Below are 19,216 nucleotides of genomic sequence, written 5' to 3' on the forward strand. Positions count from 1 at the left end.
ATATGGCCAACTTCAGGACCAACCCCAGGTTAGATTGTGACTTTGGCATACATCAGCTGCCCGCACTTGAACTTTGGAAGTGACATAAGCAGTGTTGAAGGCATTACGTGGGCAGTGGGGCTGCAGCCATAGCAGCCAGCCTTCATTCTTCATTCACTTCTTTGGGTTTATCCAGTGATTGCTGATAAACTGTCGTGGGGGGTAGCAATGTACAGGAGTCCTGCTTTACAGCATTTGCTGATTTCCATGGTCTACATGCTAACACCATGGCCAATTTCAAGCTACCAACAGCTTTAACAGCCAGTTGAACAACTTCTTGAGTATTTAACAAGTGGTTCTCGGGAGCACAGCACCCTAGAACATTTAGTAGACAAACTGATTCACGTGTTTCTCAACCAACTTGGATGGGTCGGTTTCACTCACTCATTCAGTAGTCATGCAGTCCACAAATATTTATTGAATGTGGAATTTGTTTCCTGTCACTGCTGTAACAAATTACCACAAATTTAGTGGCTTAAAACAGTACTCATTCATTAGCTCACAGATCCATAGGTGAGAAGTCCAGCACAGCCTAGCTGGAGCCTCTGCTCAGGTCCCACTGGACTAAAATCAAGGTATCAGGTTGGGCTGTGGTTCTCTTCTGACTGTCGAGATCCTCTTCCAATCTCACTGCTTATTGTCAGAATTCGTTTCCTTCTCACACTTCCCACTTGACCCCCTTCACTTTCAAGCCAGCAACAGAAGATGGAGAATTCTCCTGCTTTGAATTTCTCTGACTTTCCCTTCTTTCGTATTTCTCTAACTCCCCCTTAAGTCTCTTCTGCTTTCTTTTCTAAGAGCTCATGGGATTATACCTGATCTTAGACAGTTTATTTTAAAATCAGAAGATTAGTACTCTTAATTACATCCTCAAAGCCCCTTTTGTCAGGTAAAATAATATATTCAGGGTTGTAAACATCAAGGGACAAAGATCACAGGATCAAAATTCTGCCCAGCCGCAGGTGTCTGTCGCCTGAGGGAGAGGCAACTCTGACTCCAGGAGCGCCTGATTACACATTTCCTCCTGGGGGGCTGGGGCCAAATCAGCTTGTGGGGGATTTGAGTCCCATTTCTTGATTCTAGCATCTTAGCCCTGAGTCTGGGGTGGAGCGCATTCCCTGGGTAACTTCTCAGCGAGGGGCGGTGGTGGCACACCTTGGGCTTCACCACGGAGGCTTACCTACGGGGTTGTTGAGCTGCTCTTCAGGAGTCCCAAGCTCTACGTGTTGTGCTGGGAAATGAAGCCTGTGACTTGGACTCCATGGTGTCCGCTCTCACCCTGGCTTTTTACCTGGCAAAGATAACTGAGGCTGACAAGTCTTTGTGCTAGTTTTAAATACAAAACATTCTGAACTACCTCTACTAGGTGACAACATCTTCTTCCTTCAGAAGGTTCACATTCCAGAGTCTGTCTTGATCTTCCAGGATGAGATTGACCTCCATGCACTGCACCAGGCTGGCCAACTCACCCTCATCCTTGGTGACCATCATGTCATGCCCAAAAGTGGTGCTGCCCTAGAAGAGGCAGTAGCAGAGGTGCTGGACCACTGGCTGGTTGAGCAGAAACACTATCCCCCCTGCCATGTTTCAGTAGGGCTGGTGGGGCCCTGCACTACCCTGGTAATGGAGAGGATTCTGCAGAATGCACCAGAGATCTTGGACAGGCAAACTGTAGCCCTTCTGCATGGTACTATCATCCTAGACTGTGTCAACATGGAAAGGCTACCCTGAAGGACAATAAACTGGAGACACTGTAGGCCCTCATCCCAGATCTGCCCAACAGCAATGATATCTTTGATTCTCGACAGAAGGCAAAGTTTGAAATATCAGGATTGACCACTGAGGAGATGTTGAGAAAGGACCAGAAAACCATCTACAGGCAAGACACCCTCGTGGCCATTAGTGCAATGTATATGGATTTACAGACCTTTCTGTGGAGGTCTGGCCTCATTGATGAACTCCATGTTTTCTGCCAGGCACACAGCTATGATGTCCTGCTCACCATGACTATCTTTTTCAGCACTTACAATGGGCCAGTGAGCAATTGGCTATTTTCTTTCCCCACGTAGAGCTCCGAATGATGATATGCCGAGTCCTGGAACACTCCCACCCTCCCTCCCTAAACCTGATCCCTGTCCCAAGCACCCACCCTAACCTCCAAGCCTATCATCAAGGCAACACCCAGGTCCCTTGGAAGAAACTTCTACCTCTGCTCCAGGAAGCCCTGTCAGCATATTTTGACTCCATGAAAATCCTTTCAGGGCAACCTGAGACCATGGGTGTGTCCAGGGACAGATGGATGAGGAAATGGACAGGGCAAGTAACTCCCTGTGGTAGTTAGGTTCAGGTGTCAACTTAGGTGCAGGTGCCTCGTTCTATTGCTGTGGACATAAGCCAATGGCACGTGACCCTCATCTGTTGCTGATTACGTCTGTAGTTGGCTAGGAGGCGTACCTGCTGCAATAAATGATGTTACATTTAATTGGCTGGTGCTTAAATGAGAGAGATCAACGTAGCACAGCCCAAGCAGTTCAGCATACTTCATCCCAGCACTCGCAGCTCAGCCCAGGCCTTTGGAGATGCAGAAAGGAATCACCCTGGGGAAAGTTGTTGGAACCCAGAGGCCTGGAGAGAAGACCAGCAGAGACCATCCTGTGCCTTCCCACGTAAGAAAGAACCTCAGTTGAAAGTTAGCTGCCTTTCCTCTGAAGAACTACATGTTTTTAATGAAATAAATCCCCTTCTATTAAAAGCCAATCCATGTCTGCTGTGTTGCGTTCCGGCAGCTAGCAAACTAGAACACTCCCTAATCCCTGGAATAAGTCAAGATGAGGAGGACCTCTGCTGTCCCCCACACCCTTGAACATCTTGGTGGATGAGTGCCCTCTGGATCAGGGACTGCCGAAGCTCTTAGCTGAAGCCATCTTTGAGCAGTGCAGCCAGATCTCACTGTCACAGTCTGCCACTGCCTCCCTATCAAAGAAGTGGGAAGGGAAGGGATAGTGGAAGAGGCTGCTTGACCCACCCCAAATGCATGTTTTGAGATGTTTGGAAATTTCAGCAATTCTGTCCTCATTGCTCCAGGATCAGGTGTACTGTTCTCATAAACCTGGAAGTAGAAAGAAGTGAAAGAAAGCAGCTGCTTTAAGAATGGTTTTCTCCCTAATCGACCAATCATAAAAATGTTATTATTTAATTTTATTCTTTAGATCTCTCTACACTGACTTTCCTCTATTTCATTTGCCAGGACACAATGCAATACATCTACAGTCCCAACAAAGTAGAGCAAAAAGAATATGTACTCCAAAAGTGCCCTTGGCAAGGATCACAAGCAGAGCTAATATCTGTCATGAAACCATACATTCTTTGATTGTCTCCAAGTATTCTTTATTCAAGTATTGATTGAATACCTACTTAAAATTTGATACATTGTAGAGTGTGCTTTGGAAACTTACTCCACTGTTCAGTCTTTAGCACATTTCCAGTTCCATGACTCCTCTTTCTGCTCTCAGTTAGGTAATAGTGCTTGATTCAAAAATGACTTTCCATTACGAGCTTATTGTGACTATTGCAAATCTTGTTTGGGAGCAAACTGAAGGCTCACTTCTGTCCTGATGGGGTGGCCTGACTGTGAAGTTCTTTGACTCCCTCTGTCCCAGAGCCACAGAGACCCTGAAGTAATCTTAAAGACTCCTGGTGAAGTAGGGAAAACTCCGAGCAACACCCAAGAAAGCACTGGAGCATCTGAGAAGTGGACAAAACTTTTATTGTCCTGACAGTCACAGAGGACTCCCATCCAAAGTTTGAATCCCGAATATTCTTTGTTTCCAGATTCTAGAGGCTAGTGAGCAAGTGGGTGTTACTATGGGAATGGGCAGTAAAGTACAGAAACAGAGCTTGCAGGGCAGGAGTTACTATCCGGTCCTTAGCTGAATTCTTTTGTCTGAGGTGAGACACCCCCTGCTTCGTGGATGTGACCAGGAGCAGGCAGATGCAGCAGACATTTTGTTTTACTTCCTTCGAGAAAGCTTGCATTTACATACATTTATGAGTGCACTAATCCATAGAGTGATACACACAAAAACACAGAGTAATACACATAAATGCATAAAGTGATTGCGCTGGTTTGAAAGGATGTATGTCCCCTAGAAAAGACATATTTTAATCTAAATCCTATTTCATAAAGGTAGAATAATCCCTATTCAATACTGTATGTTTGAAACTGTAATCAGATCATCTCCCTGGAGATGTGATTTAATCAAGAGTGGTTGTTAAACTGGATTAGGTGACAACATGTCTTCACCCATTTGGGTGGGTCTCAATAAATTTCTGTAGCCCTATAAAAGAGGAAACATTTTGGAGAATGAGGAGATTCAGAGAGAGCAGAGAATGCTGCAGCACCACGGAGCAAAGAATCCACTAGTCAGTGCTTTGGAGATGAAGAAGGAAAATGCCTCCTGGGGAGCTTCATGAAACAAGAAGCCAGGAGAGAACACTAACAGATGACACCATGCTCGCCATGTGCCCTTCCAGCCAAGAGAGAAACTATGAACTTCATTGGTCCTCTTGGCCCAAGGTATCTTTCCCTAGATGCCTTAGATTGGACATTTTTATACACTTGTTTTAATTGGGACATCTTCTTGGCCTTAGAACTATAAACTAGCAACTTATCAAATTCCCCTTTTTAAAAGCCATTCTGTTTCTGGTATATTGCATTCTGGTAGCTAGCAAACTAGAACAGATTTTGGTACCTGAGGAGTGGGGTGCTGCTGCAGTTTGCAAATACCAAACATGTTGGAAAGGCTTTTTAAATGGATAAGGGAAAGATTCTGGAAGAGCTGTGAGGAGCTTGATAGAGAAGGCCTAGAATGCTTTGAAGAGACTTTTGGTAGAAATGTGGACTCTAAAGACACTTCTGATAAAGGCTTAGGCAGAAATGAGGCATGTGTTATTATAGACTGGAAGGAAGATGAGCCTTGTTTGAAAATGGCAGATGATCTGGCAAAATTGACGAGTGGCTTTGGCTGGAAGGCTGATTTTAAAAGCCATGAACTTGGATATTTAGCAGAAGAGATCTCCAAATTAAATGTCAAAAGGACAGCCTGGTTTCTCCTCACAGCTTATAGTGAAATGTGACTGGAAAGAGATAAGCTGAAAACTGAACTACTGAGTACAAAGAAACCAGAAATTGATGTCCTGGAAAATTGTGGGCTTCCAGGAAAGGAAACCCCAGAGAACAGTGCCCCACATGAGAAGTTGACCAGATGTGGAACCAGTCAGCCATCTCAGAGAAATCCAGGATCAGATATGGAGTTATTCAGGAAGGATTTGTGGAAACTCCTTATGTCTGATGGGCATGATACAACGCTACTGCATAGAAAGCCAACGAGAGTGCTGTGGGACCTGTATAAACTGAGCCGCTGCCAGTCTGTACTGGGGGGTTCAGAGAAGGGACACATTGGAGGAAAAATAACTTCAGAGGCAAAACCATGGAGGCTGAAGTCTGAAGTCAAGAAACCTTGGCCAGGAGAGCAGACCCACCCAAGCCTGTTTTGAGGGTGAATTTGCCCCAAAGGCAGAGGATGGGCCTCCCACCTGGTTACAGTGAAACAGTCATGCCACCTCAGGCCTCAGAGAAGGTGAAGCACATTCCTTGGGGTTTGGGGAGAGCCTGGCTGCCACCACATGAAGGGGTTGATCATGTGCCCCCGAGAAGGCAGAGAACCTGGGTGTGGCCCCGATGCTTAGAGAGGGTGGAGCTGAGAAAAAAATGGTCTCCCCAATGTCCCCCCAAGGTTGCATCAGAGAGAGGCAAGCCTCTGTGTAGGCCCTTGGAAAGAGTGGGACTGCCACTGTCAACAGCCCCAAAGACAAATGATTCTCAGACTTTGAAATCTAATGGACTTTGCCCTGCGGGTTCTCAAAATTGCTTGGGTTCTGTGACCCCTTTGTTCCTTCCTCCCTATGGAAATGAGTATATGTATCCTATGAATGCTCCTCCTTTGTATGTTGGCAGCAAATAATTTGTTTTGACTTTTTGTAGGTCCAAAGCCAGAGGAGAACTTTGCCTTAGAACATACCATGCCTGTAACTAACTTTGATAGGAGTTTGTACTGTTTTTAACTTTATATTTCATTTGTATTGCTACTGAAATGGTTTAAGGATTTCTGATATTGTTATGAAATTAATACATTTTGTATATGGGAAAAACATGTCTTTTTTAGGGACCAGAGGGTGGAATGTGCTGGTTTGAAAGGATGTATGTCCCCTAGAAAAGACATATTTTCATTTAAATCCTATTTTGTAAAGGTAGAATAATCCCTATTCAATACTGTATATTTGAAACTGTAATCAGATCATCTCCCTGGAGATGTGATTTAATCAAGAGTGGTTGTTAAACTGGATTAGGTGACAACATGTCTTCACCCATTTGGGTGGGTCTTGATAAGTTTCTGGAGTCCTATAAAAGAGGAAACATTTTGGAGAATGAGGAGATTCAGAGAGAGCAGAGAATGCTGCAGCACCACTAAGCAAAGAGTCCACTAACCAGTGCTTTGGAGATGAAGAAGGAAAACGCCCCCCGGGGAGCTTCATGAAACAAGAAGCCAGGAGAGAGAGCTAGCAGATGACACTGTGCTCACCATGTGCCCTTCCAGCCAAGAGAGAAACCGTGAACTTCATTAGCCCTCTTGGATCAAGGTTATCTTTCCCTGGATGCCTTAGATTGGACATTTCTGTACACTTGTTTTAATTGGGACATTTTCTCAGCCTTAGAACTGTAAACTAACAGCTTATTAAATTCCCCTTTTTAAAAGCCATTCTGTTTCTGGTATATTGCATTCAGGCAGCTAGCAAACTGGAACAGTGATACACATAAATTCATAAAGTTATACAGCAATAATACTGAGGTGATACACATAAATTCATAAAGTAATGCAGTAATACTGAAGTTAAACTTGTAGACTACCTACTGGTTCTTGAGAGTTCATGAGGCACCCCAGGAAATCCTTTAGGCTTAAACTTCACAGAACAATGAAATACATGATTGCTTTAACATGGCGTCTTCTAGTATGAGGGAAACAGTCTGACTTCATTTAGAGGAGACAATGTCTGTAACTATTTGAAAGGTAAAAATAGTAGTGTGATTGCTGAAGCAAAGGAATTTGTGTCTTGTAGCATGGGTACTTTATTTTGCATTTTGTTAAAGTATTAAATATTCTTTTCTGTTAAAAAATAATCTGGGGTGGGCCACAGTGGTTCAGCAGGCAGAGTTCTCACTTGCCATGCCAGAGACCCGGTGCCTGCCCATGCGAAAAAAAAAAAAAAAAATCTGCTGAGCAAGAGTGCCTACTATGTGCCAAGGACTGTCTTCGACATCTGGGAAATTTCAGTGGCCAAAACATAGAAATGCCCCGCCTTCATGGAACTTGCACTTGAGCTGGGGATATCAAAACGCATAAGGTTTTTAACCATGTATATACCTGCACAGTTCAGATTTCTTTTGGTTAGGTGTTAATAAAATTCCTGCCCTCATTTTTGTTTTGTTTTATTTTCTCACCAGGGAGGCCCAAGCATTTGTGGAGAAGTACGAAGGAGCCTTGGGAAAGGGGCGAGGCAAGCGACTCTACGCCTATAGGATGCTGATGGCAAAGGTGTGTGGTGCAGAGGAAACAAACCTGTGGGCAGGGCCTGCTCAGCTTCTGTGCCTGTGTGACTCTCACAGGTACCTGCACTGCTGCACCAGGCTATGCCCAGCTACCCCAGCAATCCTGAGTTTGCGACCCCATGACCATTCCAATTCATTTAGAAATGGAAGCCAACTGTGTCCTGCCATTAGGGTTTCATTATATTCAAGAATAGAACAGAATAGAATAGAATGGAATGGAATGGAGTGGAGTGGAGTGGAGTGGAATATTAAAATTTTGCTGCTAATATAACTGTCTCCTCTCCAGTGGAAAACTAAACCTATGGGATTAATGCTATAACCACTGGAACCTTATTGTCCAAACCCCAAATCAGGACATTTTGCTTGATTTTGTGGAGTTCCAGAAGGACTATGGTGCAATCAGGGACAAACAGTTGATGGACAGAGATATGCACGGATGGGGGGAATGCAGCTCTGCTTAGTTGAACTATGTCTTAGCTGGGGCTTCTGATTTAGACTAAGGGAATGTTCTAGGATTGGATATTTAATGTGGGACTTATTGAAGTATCCTTCCTTTACCCATCACCATTTAAAAAAATGATTGATTTTTAAAACTACCATTTTCATTCACTTAATTCTTTATAGGGTCTGTTGTTATTCCGAACAATCGTTTGACCTCATTATTTTTAGCTATTGGTTCATTCTAATGCCTGGTAATGCTAGCCTCCCCTTCTTGCCCTTGTTTTTCAAAAATGTTTTGGCTGATCTTGCCCATGTTTCCATATGCATTTTTTAAAAATATTTTTATTGACAAATATTCACACACATACAGTCCATACATGGCGTACAATCAGTGGCTCACAATATCATCACATAGTTGTGTATTCATCACCGTCATCATTTTTAGAACACTTGCATCACTCTAGAAAAAGAAATTTAAAAAAAGAAAAAAACTCATACATCCCATACCCCTTACCCCTCCCTCTTATTGACTGTGAGTATATTTCCATCTACCCAATTTATTTTACCCCTTATCCCCCCTATTATTTGTTTATTTTTATCCATATTTTTTTACTCATCTGCCCATACCTTAAATAGAAGGAGCATCAGACCCAAGGTTTTCACAATCACATAGTCATATTGTAAAAGTTTTATCATTATATAATCGTCTTCAAGAATGACAGCTCCTGGAGCACAGCTCAACAGTCTCAGATACTTCCCTCCAGCCACTCCAATATACCATAAACTGAAAATGGATATCTATATAATGCAAAATAATAACTTCTAGGATAGCCTCTCAACTCTGTTTGAAATCTCTCAGCCAATGACACTTAATTTTGTCTCATTTCTCTCTTCCCCTTTTGGTCAAGAAGGCTTTCTCAATCCCATGATGCCAAGTCCCAACAAATCAGGGAGTCTGTCCCACATTACCAGGGAGATTTACAACCCTGGGAGTCATGTCCCACATAAGAGAAAGGGCAGTGAGTTCACCTGCCAAGTTGGTTTAGAGAGAAAAGCCACATCTGAGCAACAAAAGAGGTTCTCTGGGGGTGATTCTTAGGCATAATTATAAGTAGGCTTAGCTTATCCTTTGCAAGAATAAGTTTCGTAGGGGTCAACCCCAAGATTGAGGGCTAAACCCATTGATTTGGTTGTCCCCGCTGCTTGTGAGAATATCAGTAATTCTCCAAATCAGGAAGTTGAATATTTCCTCCTTTCTCCCCAGTTCTCCGAGGGGGGACTTCTTTATTCACTGCCCAATTTACTCTGAGATATATTGTGGCATCACACTAAGCTGGACAAACCAATAAGATCTCACAGCCTATTCCATGTACTTACGGTATTCAACACAAGGTTCCATGTACTTACGGTATTCAACTAAACTGACAATGAAAGTTAAATTAGGTAGTGTGCTACCCAAAATACAAATTTTGCACCAAATAAACATCTCTCCCTTTGGTCTCACACAGAAGTTAAAGTTTTAAAATATGGACAATATCATCCTTTATTCTGTATTCTGAGCTACATCATTCCTTTCCAGATTAGCTTCATTCATTTCCCTAGTCGAAGTCTGATCCCTTTTTTCAACCTTTTAAACAGTTCCTGTAACGACGAGTAGTACTGACATTCATAGATAGCTTCAGAGCTCTAACTCTGAGTCTCAGGTGTCACATATATACCCAAAGTCCATATGCATTTTTAAAATCACTTTGCTAACATAGCCCATTGATATTTTGATTGCAATTTTTTAATATCCTCGATTTAATCTGGGAATACATCTCATCTATACAATGTTTAGTTTTCACACCTAAGAATACCATATACTTTTCCAGCCTTATTTTACATACTTCATAAAGTTTGTCATTTTCTTCATATAGACCTTTCCCATATCCCAATTTTATTTTTACATAGTTTTATGTTTTAGTTGCTTTTGTAAATGGGATCTTTTTTTCATTGATCTGATAACTAGTTATGGCTGGTATGTAGGAAAGCTATGGGTTTGTGTATTAATTTTATATCTTGTCCCCTCATTATACTGTTATTAATTCTAACCATTTTCAACTAATTCCATTTGTAAAGATGTTTTACTAGGGCCCTTCTAACTATGATTTATTATTCCTATCTTAAATATAGGTTAGCAATCCTAGAACAACTTCAGTTGATAAAGGTGATGACCCTCGTAGTTCACATTCAGTTTTATGGGACTTGTTGACTTGAAATAGATTTTCTTCATCACAATAAAAATAAGCCATTTAGTTCCGATTTAGTAAGATTTCCATTTTATTGGAAACACATATCAGATTTTATTAAGTGCCATTTCCTTCCTCTTATTAAACTTTTTATTTCTGGGATAACCTTAGTCATGTATTATTTTTTATTCCACAGCTACGTTTGATTTTTCAGTGTTTTATTTTTGACTTTTACATAAATTTTCATGAGTAAGATTGATATGAATGTGTATATGTGCTCTGTCTTGATGGATTTTAACATTAGGGCTGTATTTGCTTTATAACGTTAAATAAATAGTATTGCCTCTGTTTTATACCATAAATTGATTTGTAGAGCATAATTACTCATTTTTTTTATTTGAAAGATTACAGATCAGGAGTCATTTTAAGACCCAACACCTTGATAATTTTTTTTCATGAATTACCTGTTTATTGGTGGGTTTAAGGTTTTTGCTTTTTCTTGGAGCCATTTGGATAATTCATATTCTTCCCCCAAATTGATCATTTCATCAGTATTTTCATATTTATTGACATAAAGTTGCATTTGGTTTACTCATAATTTTGTAATTACCCTATCAATTGAGTTTGAATCTTTTACCCCCAATATTATTTTTTCTTTTTTTTTCAGTTGTAAATGCATGATAACCATTTGAAGGTCTTTTTATTAATTTTGTCTAGAAACTATTTAGCTCTTAATTGCTCACCCAGATCTTTTATTTTTTTTTTTTACCAGCTGAGCAATGTGCTCTTCAAATATATCTTTGATAAATATTTCTGCTCAATCACGTTTTCTGTTCAAAAAGTTTTAGCTTCTTCCTTAGGAAGAAGCTGGTTGCTCATCTCTGTCCTCCATATTTCCCTTCTCTTGTTTTTAATTCTTTGCTTTCTCTCTCTTTGCATCTCAGAAATTTCCTGGGTTTATTCTCATGTTTATCATTGAATAAATTTTTTCTGTGTTAATTATACTATACTTATTTATATTTATTTTCACCCTATTTCAAAACATTTGGTTTCCTTATAGTTCTTCCCTGTTTCACATTTTTTAAATCTCAGATTGTTATCCCTTCCTTTAGAAGCCATATTGCTTGCCTCTTATTAATAAGGCAGAATCATTTCCTAAATGTATGTACGCATTCTAGAGGAAATACTTTCTAAGAATTCAAAGGATGGTGTCCCCTTTCCCTTGTTCTGCTGTACTTTGTCATAGTTTTCATTTTATTCATCCAGACCCATGGACATGATGCATAGCTTGCCTGAAGCTTACTTGACTACTGTTTGGAACTACTTTTCTTATATACAGCTCAAATGCAAGATGACATGCACAACAAATAATCCAGTCCCAAGTTCAGCAGCCACCATCTCACACAGCCCAATTTTCTGACTCTCTAAACTAATGAAACGTAATAACGTCGATGCCAGAGCTTCTCCACGTCTCTGTCTCCGCCCCACCTGCAGACCATCACTTTTCAGGCAGAGGGGCCCACGGACTTGAGAGGCTGTCAGCTGGTTCTCTGTCAGCTGGCTGTCAGCAGGCTCTCTCTCTCCAGGGGGCCTCACATGGCAGTGTTCATTATCCCCAGTGGTCCTCAGCTTTACAAACCTGTATTTTGTCCTGATTTTATCATTACCCTGAGCGGGGCTCCATCTCTCGGGGGAGGACTCACAATAATAAAGTTATGAGGCTGACATATAAAACCAGATGCCAGAATATTAATTGATAAGGAGAAATAGCTGATAATACAATAACTAGAACATTCAAAGTCCATATCAGCAGTGCATTTTATTTTTGATAGTAGAGCTAGAGGATGGGAAGCTAAACTGTAATCCCAATTTCAGTCTATTAATTTGCAATGAAATATCTCTGCCATAGGAACCAGTATACAGTGCAGGTGATCAATAAATGTCCTCCTTATAGACAGACCTACACCGAAATCCACATAAACTATAAGTTATTCTTTTAGCACAGAATCAAAATGAGGGACAATAGATGAAGCAGTGGGACTGGAGTGCCCACTATCCATCGTTCACCATCCCCCACATCTCTCCCTTTCTGTCCTAGGGAGAGCCTTGCCATTATTATCAGCTAGCCCTTTGTTTAGGGGCCCTTCTTTTTCCTTTGTGTCTAAGACTGTTGTGGGACGCACCCAAGAGAGACCACACAATTCAAAACTGCAAGCCAATTTGCAGTCTTTATTAGCCAGCTGGCGACTGCCTCAGGAACCTCCAAGAAAGAGGATTCAGAGAGCAGCCCCTAGAGATTTTCAAGGTGTGCTTATAAAGGCTAAAATCATGCTGTGGTTTTTTGCAGTTGCTAGCAAGCAAGCGGTTCATAGAAGCAGAAGAATGCTGTTAGCTGTTGCCAAAACCTATCCCAGTCCCACAGTTTCTTAGCATTGGTTATTGTTTAACTCTCGGGGACATTCCGCCCCCCTGGTGTGGGGACTCTCCCTGCTTGGGCCTGCTTGATTGCTCCCGGCCCTCCACAAGACCAGCTCCTTTTTCTGACATGTGGTTCCTTCCCTATATAGCATTCATCCAATCAGGAGAAAGCCAAAAGTTTCTGATCTGGAAGTCCATCTGATTCCTTCAGGTATTTTTTTCTTTTTCATCATCTAGTGAATTTACAAGGGAGAATCTCATTTCCTTCATGTGCTGGTTTGAAAAGATGTATGTCCCCTAGAAAAGCCATGTTTTAATCCTAATCCCATTTTGTAAAGGCAGCCGTTTCTTCTAATCCCTATTCAGCATTGTATGTTTGAAACTGTAATTAGATCATCTCCCTGGAGATGTGAGGTAATCGAGAGCGGTTGTTAAACTGAATTAGGTGATGACATGTCTCCACCCATTTGGGTGGGTCTTGATAAGTTTCTGGAGTCCTATAAAAGAGGAAATATTTTGGAGAATGAAAGAGATTCAGAGAGAACAGAGCAGAACGACATAGCCACAAGAAGCAAAGTCCACCAGCCAGTGACCTCTGGAGATGAAGAAGGAAAACGCCTCCCGGGAGGCTTCATGAAACAGGAAGCCAGGAGAAGAAGCTAGCAGATGATGCTGTGTTTGCCATGTGCCCTTCCACTTGAGAGAGAAATCCTGAACTTCATCAGCCTTCTTGAACCAAGGCATCTTTCCCTGGATGCCTTTGACTGGACATTTCTATAGACTCGTTTTAATTGGGACATTTTCTCGACCTTAGAACTGTAAACTAGCAACTTATTAAATTCCCTTTTAAAAGCCATTCCATTTCTGGTATATTGCATTCCAGCAGCTAGCAAACTAGAACACTTCATGAACAAATTCTTTGGAGACCCTTATAATATAGAAGCTGATACTAGGATCTCCTCTCTACTACTTCTTGGTCTGCTGTTTTCTATGACTTTTTTTTATTCCAGATGGATCTATATCCAGGAGGCAGGGTTGGTAGAGAGCAGCCCTTTGGAATCTTGACAACACAACAGCCAGCCGGCAATCAGACAGTTACTCAGGATTGGGGTTGATACAAACCCTGAGTGTTGGAATTATGAAGCAGACCATCAGAGGAGGTGCAAAATGTCTTCCTACCTTCTTTCAGAAGAACAAGGCAGCTGCTTCATGAGAGGAAGAATGGGAAGCCATGGATTGAGTTCTCTTTACCGATTCCACCAGCATGGTAGTTTGGTGACGATTCCTAACCTATTTAGGCACTTGACTGTCTGCCATAATTGGGTGTGATGGTTGTGAGATTTCCTTTTCCCCTTGAATTTTTGTTTTAAAATGAAGAAAGTTGCATCAGAGTTTGCTAACCCAATCTGATCCCCAAACCAGACATTGTACACAGAATTTCTCAGTTTATATGTAAATTGTACAAACCTGAAATTTTATAAGCACTGAAGACAAATACAAGGTATTGTTATTGCCCTGCCTTCTGTCTCACTCCACACCTGACCTTGAGAAACTGAAAGTTTGAACATCCGTCTGTAGCAGGCTGGCTCTCAAGGACTGCAGAAGATGAGAATTTTACCTGCCTGACAACCTCATGCCGTCAACCCCAAGTTAATGCACTGAGAGTGTGTCTGTTTTATTTCAGAAATGGGTCAAGTTTAAGAGAGACTTTAATAATTTCAAGACACAATGTATTCCGTGGGAAATGAAGATCAAGGACATTGAGAGTAAGTATTTTTATGCACTTTTTTCCATTTGGCTTGCTGAAGGGTCTTCAAGGGCTCCGATTGTTTTCTTGACCTTCTAATTAGGTTATTTCACAGGCTGTGTCTTACTGGGAAAAGAATGGGCTTTGGACCAGTCAGATCATGATTTAATTCTGCTTCTTCAGTTTCTGACTGTGGGTGCTTAGGCATAGTCATTAATCCCACTGAGCCTCGGGTTATTTATTTAGGGAAAAAAAAAATGGAGATCAAGATATTTGTTCAGGAACTGATGTGAAAATTAAACCCATAACGCACATAAAGTGCTCAATACTGTTAATTTCTTCCTTCTGCAGCCCTTAAATGCCACCATATTTTCTCCTTCCAGGTCACTTTGGTTCTTCAGTGGCATCATATTTCATATTTCTCCGATGGATGTATGGAGTTAACCTCGTCCTTTTTGGTTTAATATTTGGTCTAGTCATAATTCCAGAGGTAAGAAAATAATTTCCTATATTTGTGGATAGTGTTGACATTTATCGTGACCACCACCTTCATTTACATTAACCAAGAACTCTGTTTTACAAAGAATCTCTCCTTCATTTTAAATCCTGTATTCACATCAATTGCGCAAATAGTTCAATTCAAACAAAGAATGGGACCAAAATACTTGTGTTTCTGAATTGGGGTGGGTCCTACCTTTTTCTACCCTTTTTTTAAACCTCAAGATAAGTGGGGAATTAATATCTCAGTGAGTTTTTTCTTCTTTCTTGAAAAAGGAGAAAGATGAAACAAATTATGTCATAATTTATAATTTAAAAACGTGCGTTTGAATAGTGCCTATCACTATTCTCTCAATATCTTATGGATATTGGTGGATCCTTACTTACAGATGAAGAAGTGAGAGGCAAAAAAGGGATAAGCGACTCATGCAGTCACTTAATACATCTGTAGTGAAAACCCCCAGGCCCCAGAGTGCTGGCCTGAGGTCTTCTCCAAGGGACACTGGTCTCCTAAGCACTGAGCACAGTACTTGGTACAATCCTGTCTGAATTGCTTGGTGCCAGCGCCAGGTCCACAAGTGGACTGATTTCAACAGGTTCTCGGGTAACCAGGTAATATATCTGCATTTCACTTTTTTTAATTCCTTCCAGATTTATTAACTGGTTCTATGATAACTTACTGATTCCTATGTTATCACAAATGGATCTGTGGGCATATTGGAGGCAATTCTACCTGTCACCACCATCCTTGGAGAACTTGTCTGCCCAGTCATTTTTCAGGAAATTATAAACCTTCCACGTGAGGCGAATTAAACCCGATTAATTGGAAGAGGTTGATGGTGTATTGTAATAGCCCTTGGTAGCAACAGTGTTTTAAAATACCGTCTTTTTAATAAAACCATTGAATGTTTTTTCTACATGACCTGAAAAGTACACTTCCAAATATATCAGTAACTATAAGCCTTTATACTCATTTGTATGCAAATCCTCGAAATCAAGGGTTATGAGTCCACTTCGCCCTATGCATATTCTTAAACCAATAGCACCTCTGACCCAGAGGTGAGGATTTTAAACCACTAGGCAAGTGTGTGAAAATGCTCTTGTACCAAGTCTGTTTCTCTTCAAGAGAAGAATATTATCAGAAGCTAACTAGAAGTTTCACTTCTTCCCTCCACGTTCAGGCGAGTGTGAGACTTCTCTTCCAGTAACCACTGGGGAAATTTACTTTCCCAGAGCATTTGGCTTTCCTCCTGGAAACAGCCAGACTACCTACAGAAGAGAGCACATTTACATGCTGTAGCATATGAGACATCACTGGAATTTTGTTACACAGGGGTCAGTCCTTTTACACTTAAAGAAAATACAAACAGAAGTCGAGTAAAGAAAAGTCAAGAATCATATGTGGTCATCAGAAGGACATTTGCATTACTCTAGGCTTCCAAACCCTAGAATAATTAGGATTCCAGAAGCATAGTAACTATTTTAGATAACAAAAACCAGAAACTCATTGTTCATTTAATAAATATTTGCAAGTGAGAAAAATACCTAATTAGAAGCATTTCTTAGATTCAATCTTTAGGTCAAATTGAACCCTAGGAGAGACTCAATTATTTTTCTTCTTTGCCGTTGTATAGATTTTGAATAATCAGAGTCTAAATAATTGATTTTTGTATTTCATTTAAGAAATAATAAAATAACAACACTTTGACCGCATAAACCTATTTCTTTTCCACTTTCAAATGAAATTTTCAGAAGTTGATAAAAAGCCTTCATACAATTTTTAGCAAAGCTTGTTTCTATAGTTTGGTTGAAAAGTTGAATGTTTTAAAGACACTGTTTTTTTTTTCTTTCAATGAATCATTAAATTTGATACAATGTATATAAATTGATTTGATTTATTACATATAACATTATAAGGGCAAACATTTGTTTAAAACCATGAAAATTTGCTGATCGGTGCATTCCAATGAAGCAGCAAGACCTGAACCTTTGGGCGACAGAGCTGTGATTTGATTGACAGGTGATTGGGAAAGCTCTGTTGGAGTGGAGGAGAGTGCCTTGATAGAATGAGGGCTCCTCATGGAAGAAAACCACTGGGGGTAATGGGGAGAGGCAGAGATCATTGAGGAGCCTGTTGCAATAGTTCAGTCCTAGATCAGGATAATATCAGCGGGAATGGATTAAAAGAGGAATTAGAGACAGGTAGAATGGACAGGACTTAATAATGGTAGGTGAGATAACAGCGGTTGAGGATGTGAAGTATTCAAAAAGCCTTCTTAGTTTGGATGATGGGAAATTGGCCACATGGAAGTCAGCCACGTACGAATTCATTGTGAAAAGAGTGTAGGGGGTACAAAGTTGATCAAAGCACAAATAACTTCTGAGCCCAAGAATTTTTAGCATAAACTGGGTGATCAGATATGCTCTTGGCTGATGGATGTTTTAAAGCCAGTCATGGTGAATCAGAGGGTCTTTCTCCTCGTGCCCATCTAATGTTTGCCACAAACCCTTGGTGGTAGATTGAATTATATACCTTAGTTTGGACATGTTCTTGGTCTTAGTCTCCATTCTGTTGGATGTGAACCCATTGTAAATAGCATCTCTTCAAGATGTTATTCACCTTCAGTTAAAGTGTGGTCCAACTAAATCTGCTTGGGTTTTAATCTGGATTGCTGGAGTCCTTTCTGAGCAGAGTAAAAGTTGGGTGGAGAGAGAAGCCACAGGGAGCAGCCAGAAGATGGCAGTCAACAGAATCCAGAAGAGGAAAGAGAAGACACTGCTGTATGCTTTGCCATGTGATGGAAGAGCCGAGGAACCCCAAAGATTGCCAGCCAGCCAGAAGATACTGACTCCTGGGGGAAGCAAGCCTCTGAAATCATAAGCCGATAAACCCCTGTTGTTAAGCCAACCCATTGTACGGAATTTGTTTTAGCAGCCAGGAAACTAAAATACACTCATTTTTAAATGGAATTAAGCAGCTCCGAATGTTACAATGAGACATGTTCAGCTTTAATAACAATTGTCTGCAGATCCTAGCATGCTTATATCATCCCTGGGGAATCCTCAGTTATGCTGCCATAGTTGGCTGCCAAGACCCTACTGGATAACAAATTCATGTACTCCTCTTCTCAGCACTGGCAACATGTGAAACTCACATGAAGAACTTTGAAAAAAATGCTTGGTTCTGGCCCATCCCAATCAATTGACTCTGAATATCTGAGGTGGGGTCTTGATATCCCTATTTTAAAATCTCCTTGTGCTGGTTTGAAAGGATGTATGTACCCTAGAAAAGCCATGTTTTAATCCTAATCCCATTTTGTAAAGGCAGCCATTTCTTCTAATCCTTATTCAATACTGTATGTTTGAAACTGTAATTAGATCATCTCCCTGGAGAAGTATTTAATCAAGAGTGGTTGTAAAATGGGATTAGATGGAGGCGTATCTCCAACCATTTAGGTGGGTCTTGATTAGTTTCTGAAGTCCTATAAAAGAGGAAACATTTTGGAGAATGAGAGCTATTCAGAGAGAGCAGAGCAGAATGACATTGCCACAAAAAATAGAGTCCACCAGGGGCGACCTTTGGAGATGAAGAAGGAAAATGCCTCCTGGGGAGTTTCATGAAACAGGAAGCCAGGAGAAAAAGCTAGCAGATGATGCCATGTTCGCCATATGCCCTTCCAGATAAGAGAGGAACTGACTGTTCACCATGTGCCCTTCTACTTGAGAAAGAAACCCTGAATTTCATCGGCCTTCTTGAACCAAGGTATCTTTCCCTGGATGCCTTAGATTGGACATTTAAATAGATGTGTTTTAATTGGGATATTTTCTCGGCCTTAGAACTGTAAACTAGCAACTTATTAAATCCCCCTTTTTCAAAGCCATTCTGTTTCTGGTATATTGCATTCTGGCAGCTAGCTAACTAGAACACTCCTGTAGTAGACAGACTTCTAAGATGGTTCTCAATGTTTTCCACCTCCTGGTACTCATGCCCTTGTATCATTCCCACCCTTGAGTATGTGCTAGACCTAGTGACTGGCTTTTAACAAACAGAATATGACAAAAGTGATGGGCTGTCATTTCCATGATTAGGTTATAAAAGACTGTGGCTTCTGTCTTTCTGGGATTATCGCCCAACTCCCTTCTTGACTTGCATGTTTTGATGAAGCAACCTGCCATATT

At 41.0% G+C, this 19,216-nt stretch overlaps 1 protein-coding gene and 1 pseudogene across 1 annotated transcript in view; both read left to right on the forward strand.

Moving 5' to 3' along the window:
- TMC2 (transmembrane channel like 2) overlaps nt 1-19,216 on the forward strand; it is a 68,014-nt gene that overhangs the window by 10,542 nt on the left and 38,256 nt on the right. Inside the window, exons 4-6 of the mRNA XM_077156824.1 lie at nt 7,601-7,691; nt 14,477-14,558; nt 14,923-15,029. Of these exons, the coding sequence (XP_077012939.1) occupies nt 7,601-7,691; nt 14,477-14,558; nt 14,923-15,029 (280 nt within the window). The remainder of the gene's footprint in view (nt 1-7,600; nt 7,692-14,476; nt 14,559-14,922; nt 15,030-19,216) is intronic.
- On the forward strand, nt 3-3,042 carry LOC143678194 (exopolyphosphatase PRUNE1 pseudogene; annotated as a pseudogene).

This window comes from Tamandua tetradactyla, chromosome 1 (assembly GCF_023851605.1).
Source record: "Tamandua tetradactyla isolate mTamTet1 chromosome 1, mTamTet1.pri, whole genome shotgun sequence".
Classification (NCBI taxonomy): Eukaryota; Metazoa; Chordata; class Mammalia; order Pilosa; family Myrmecophagidae; genus Tamandua; species Tamandua tetradactyla.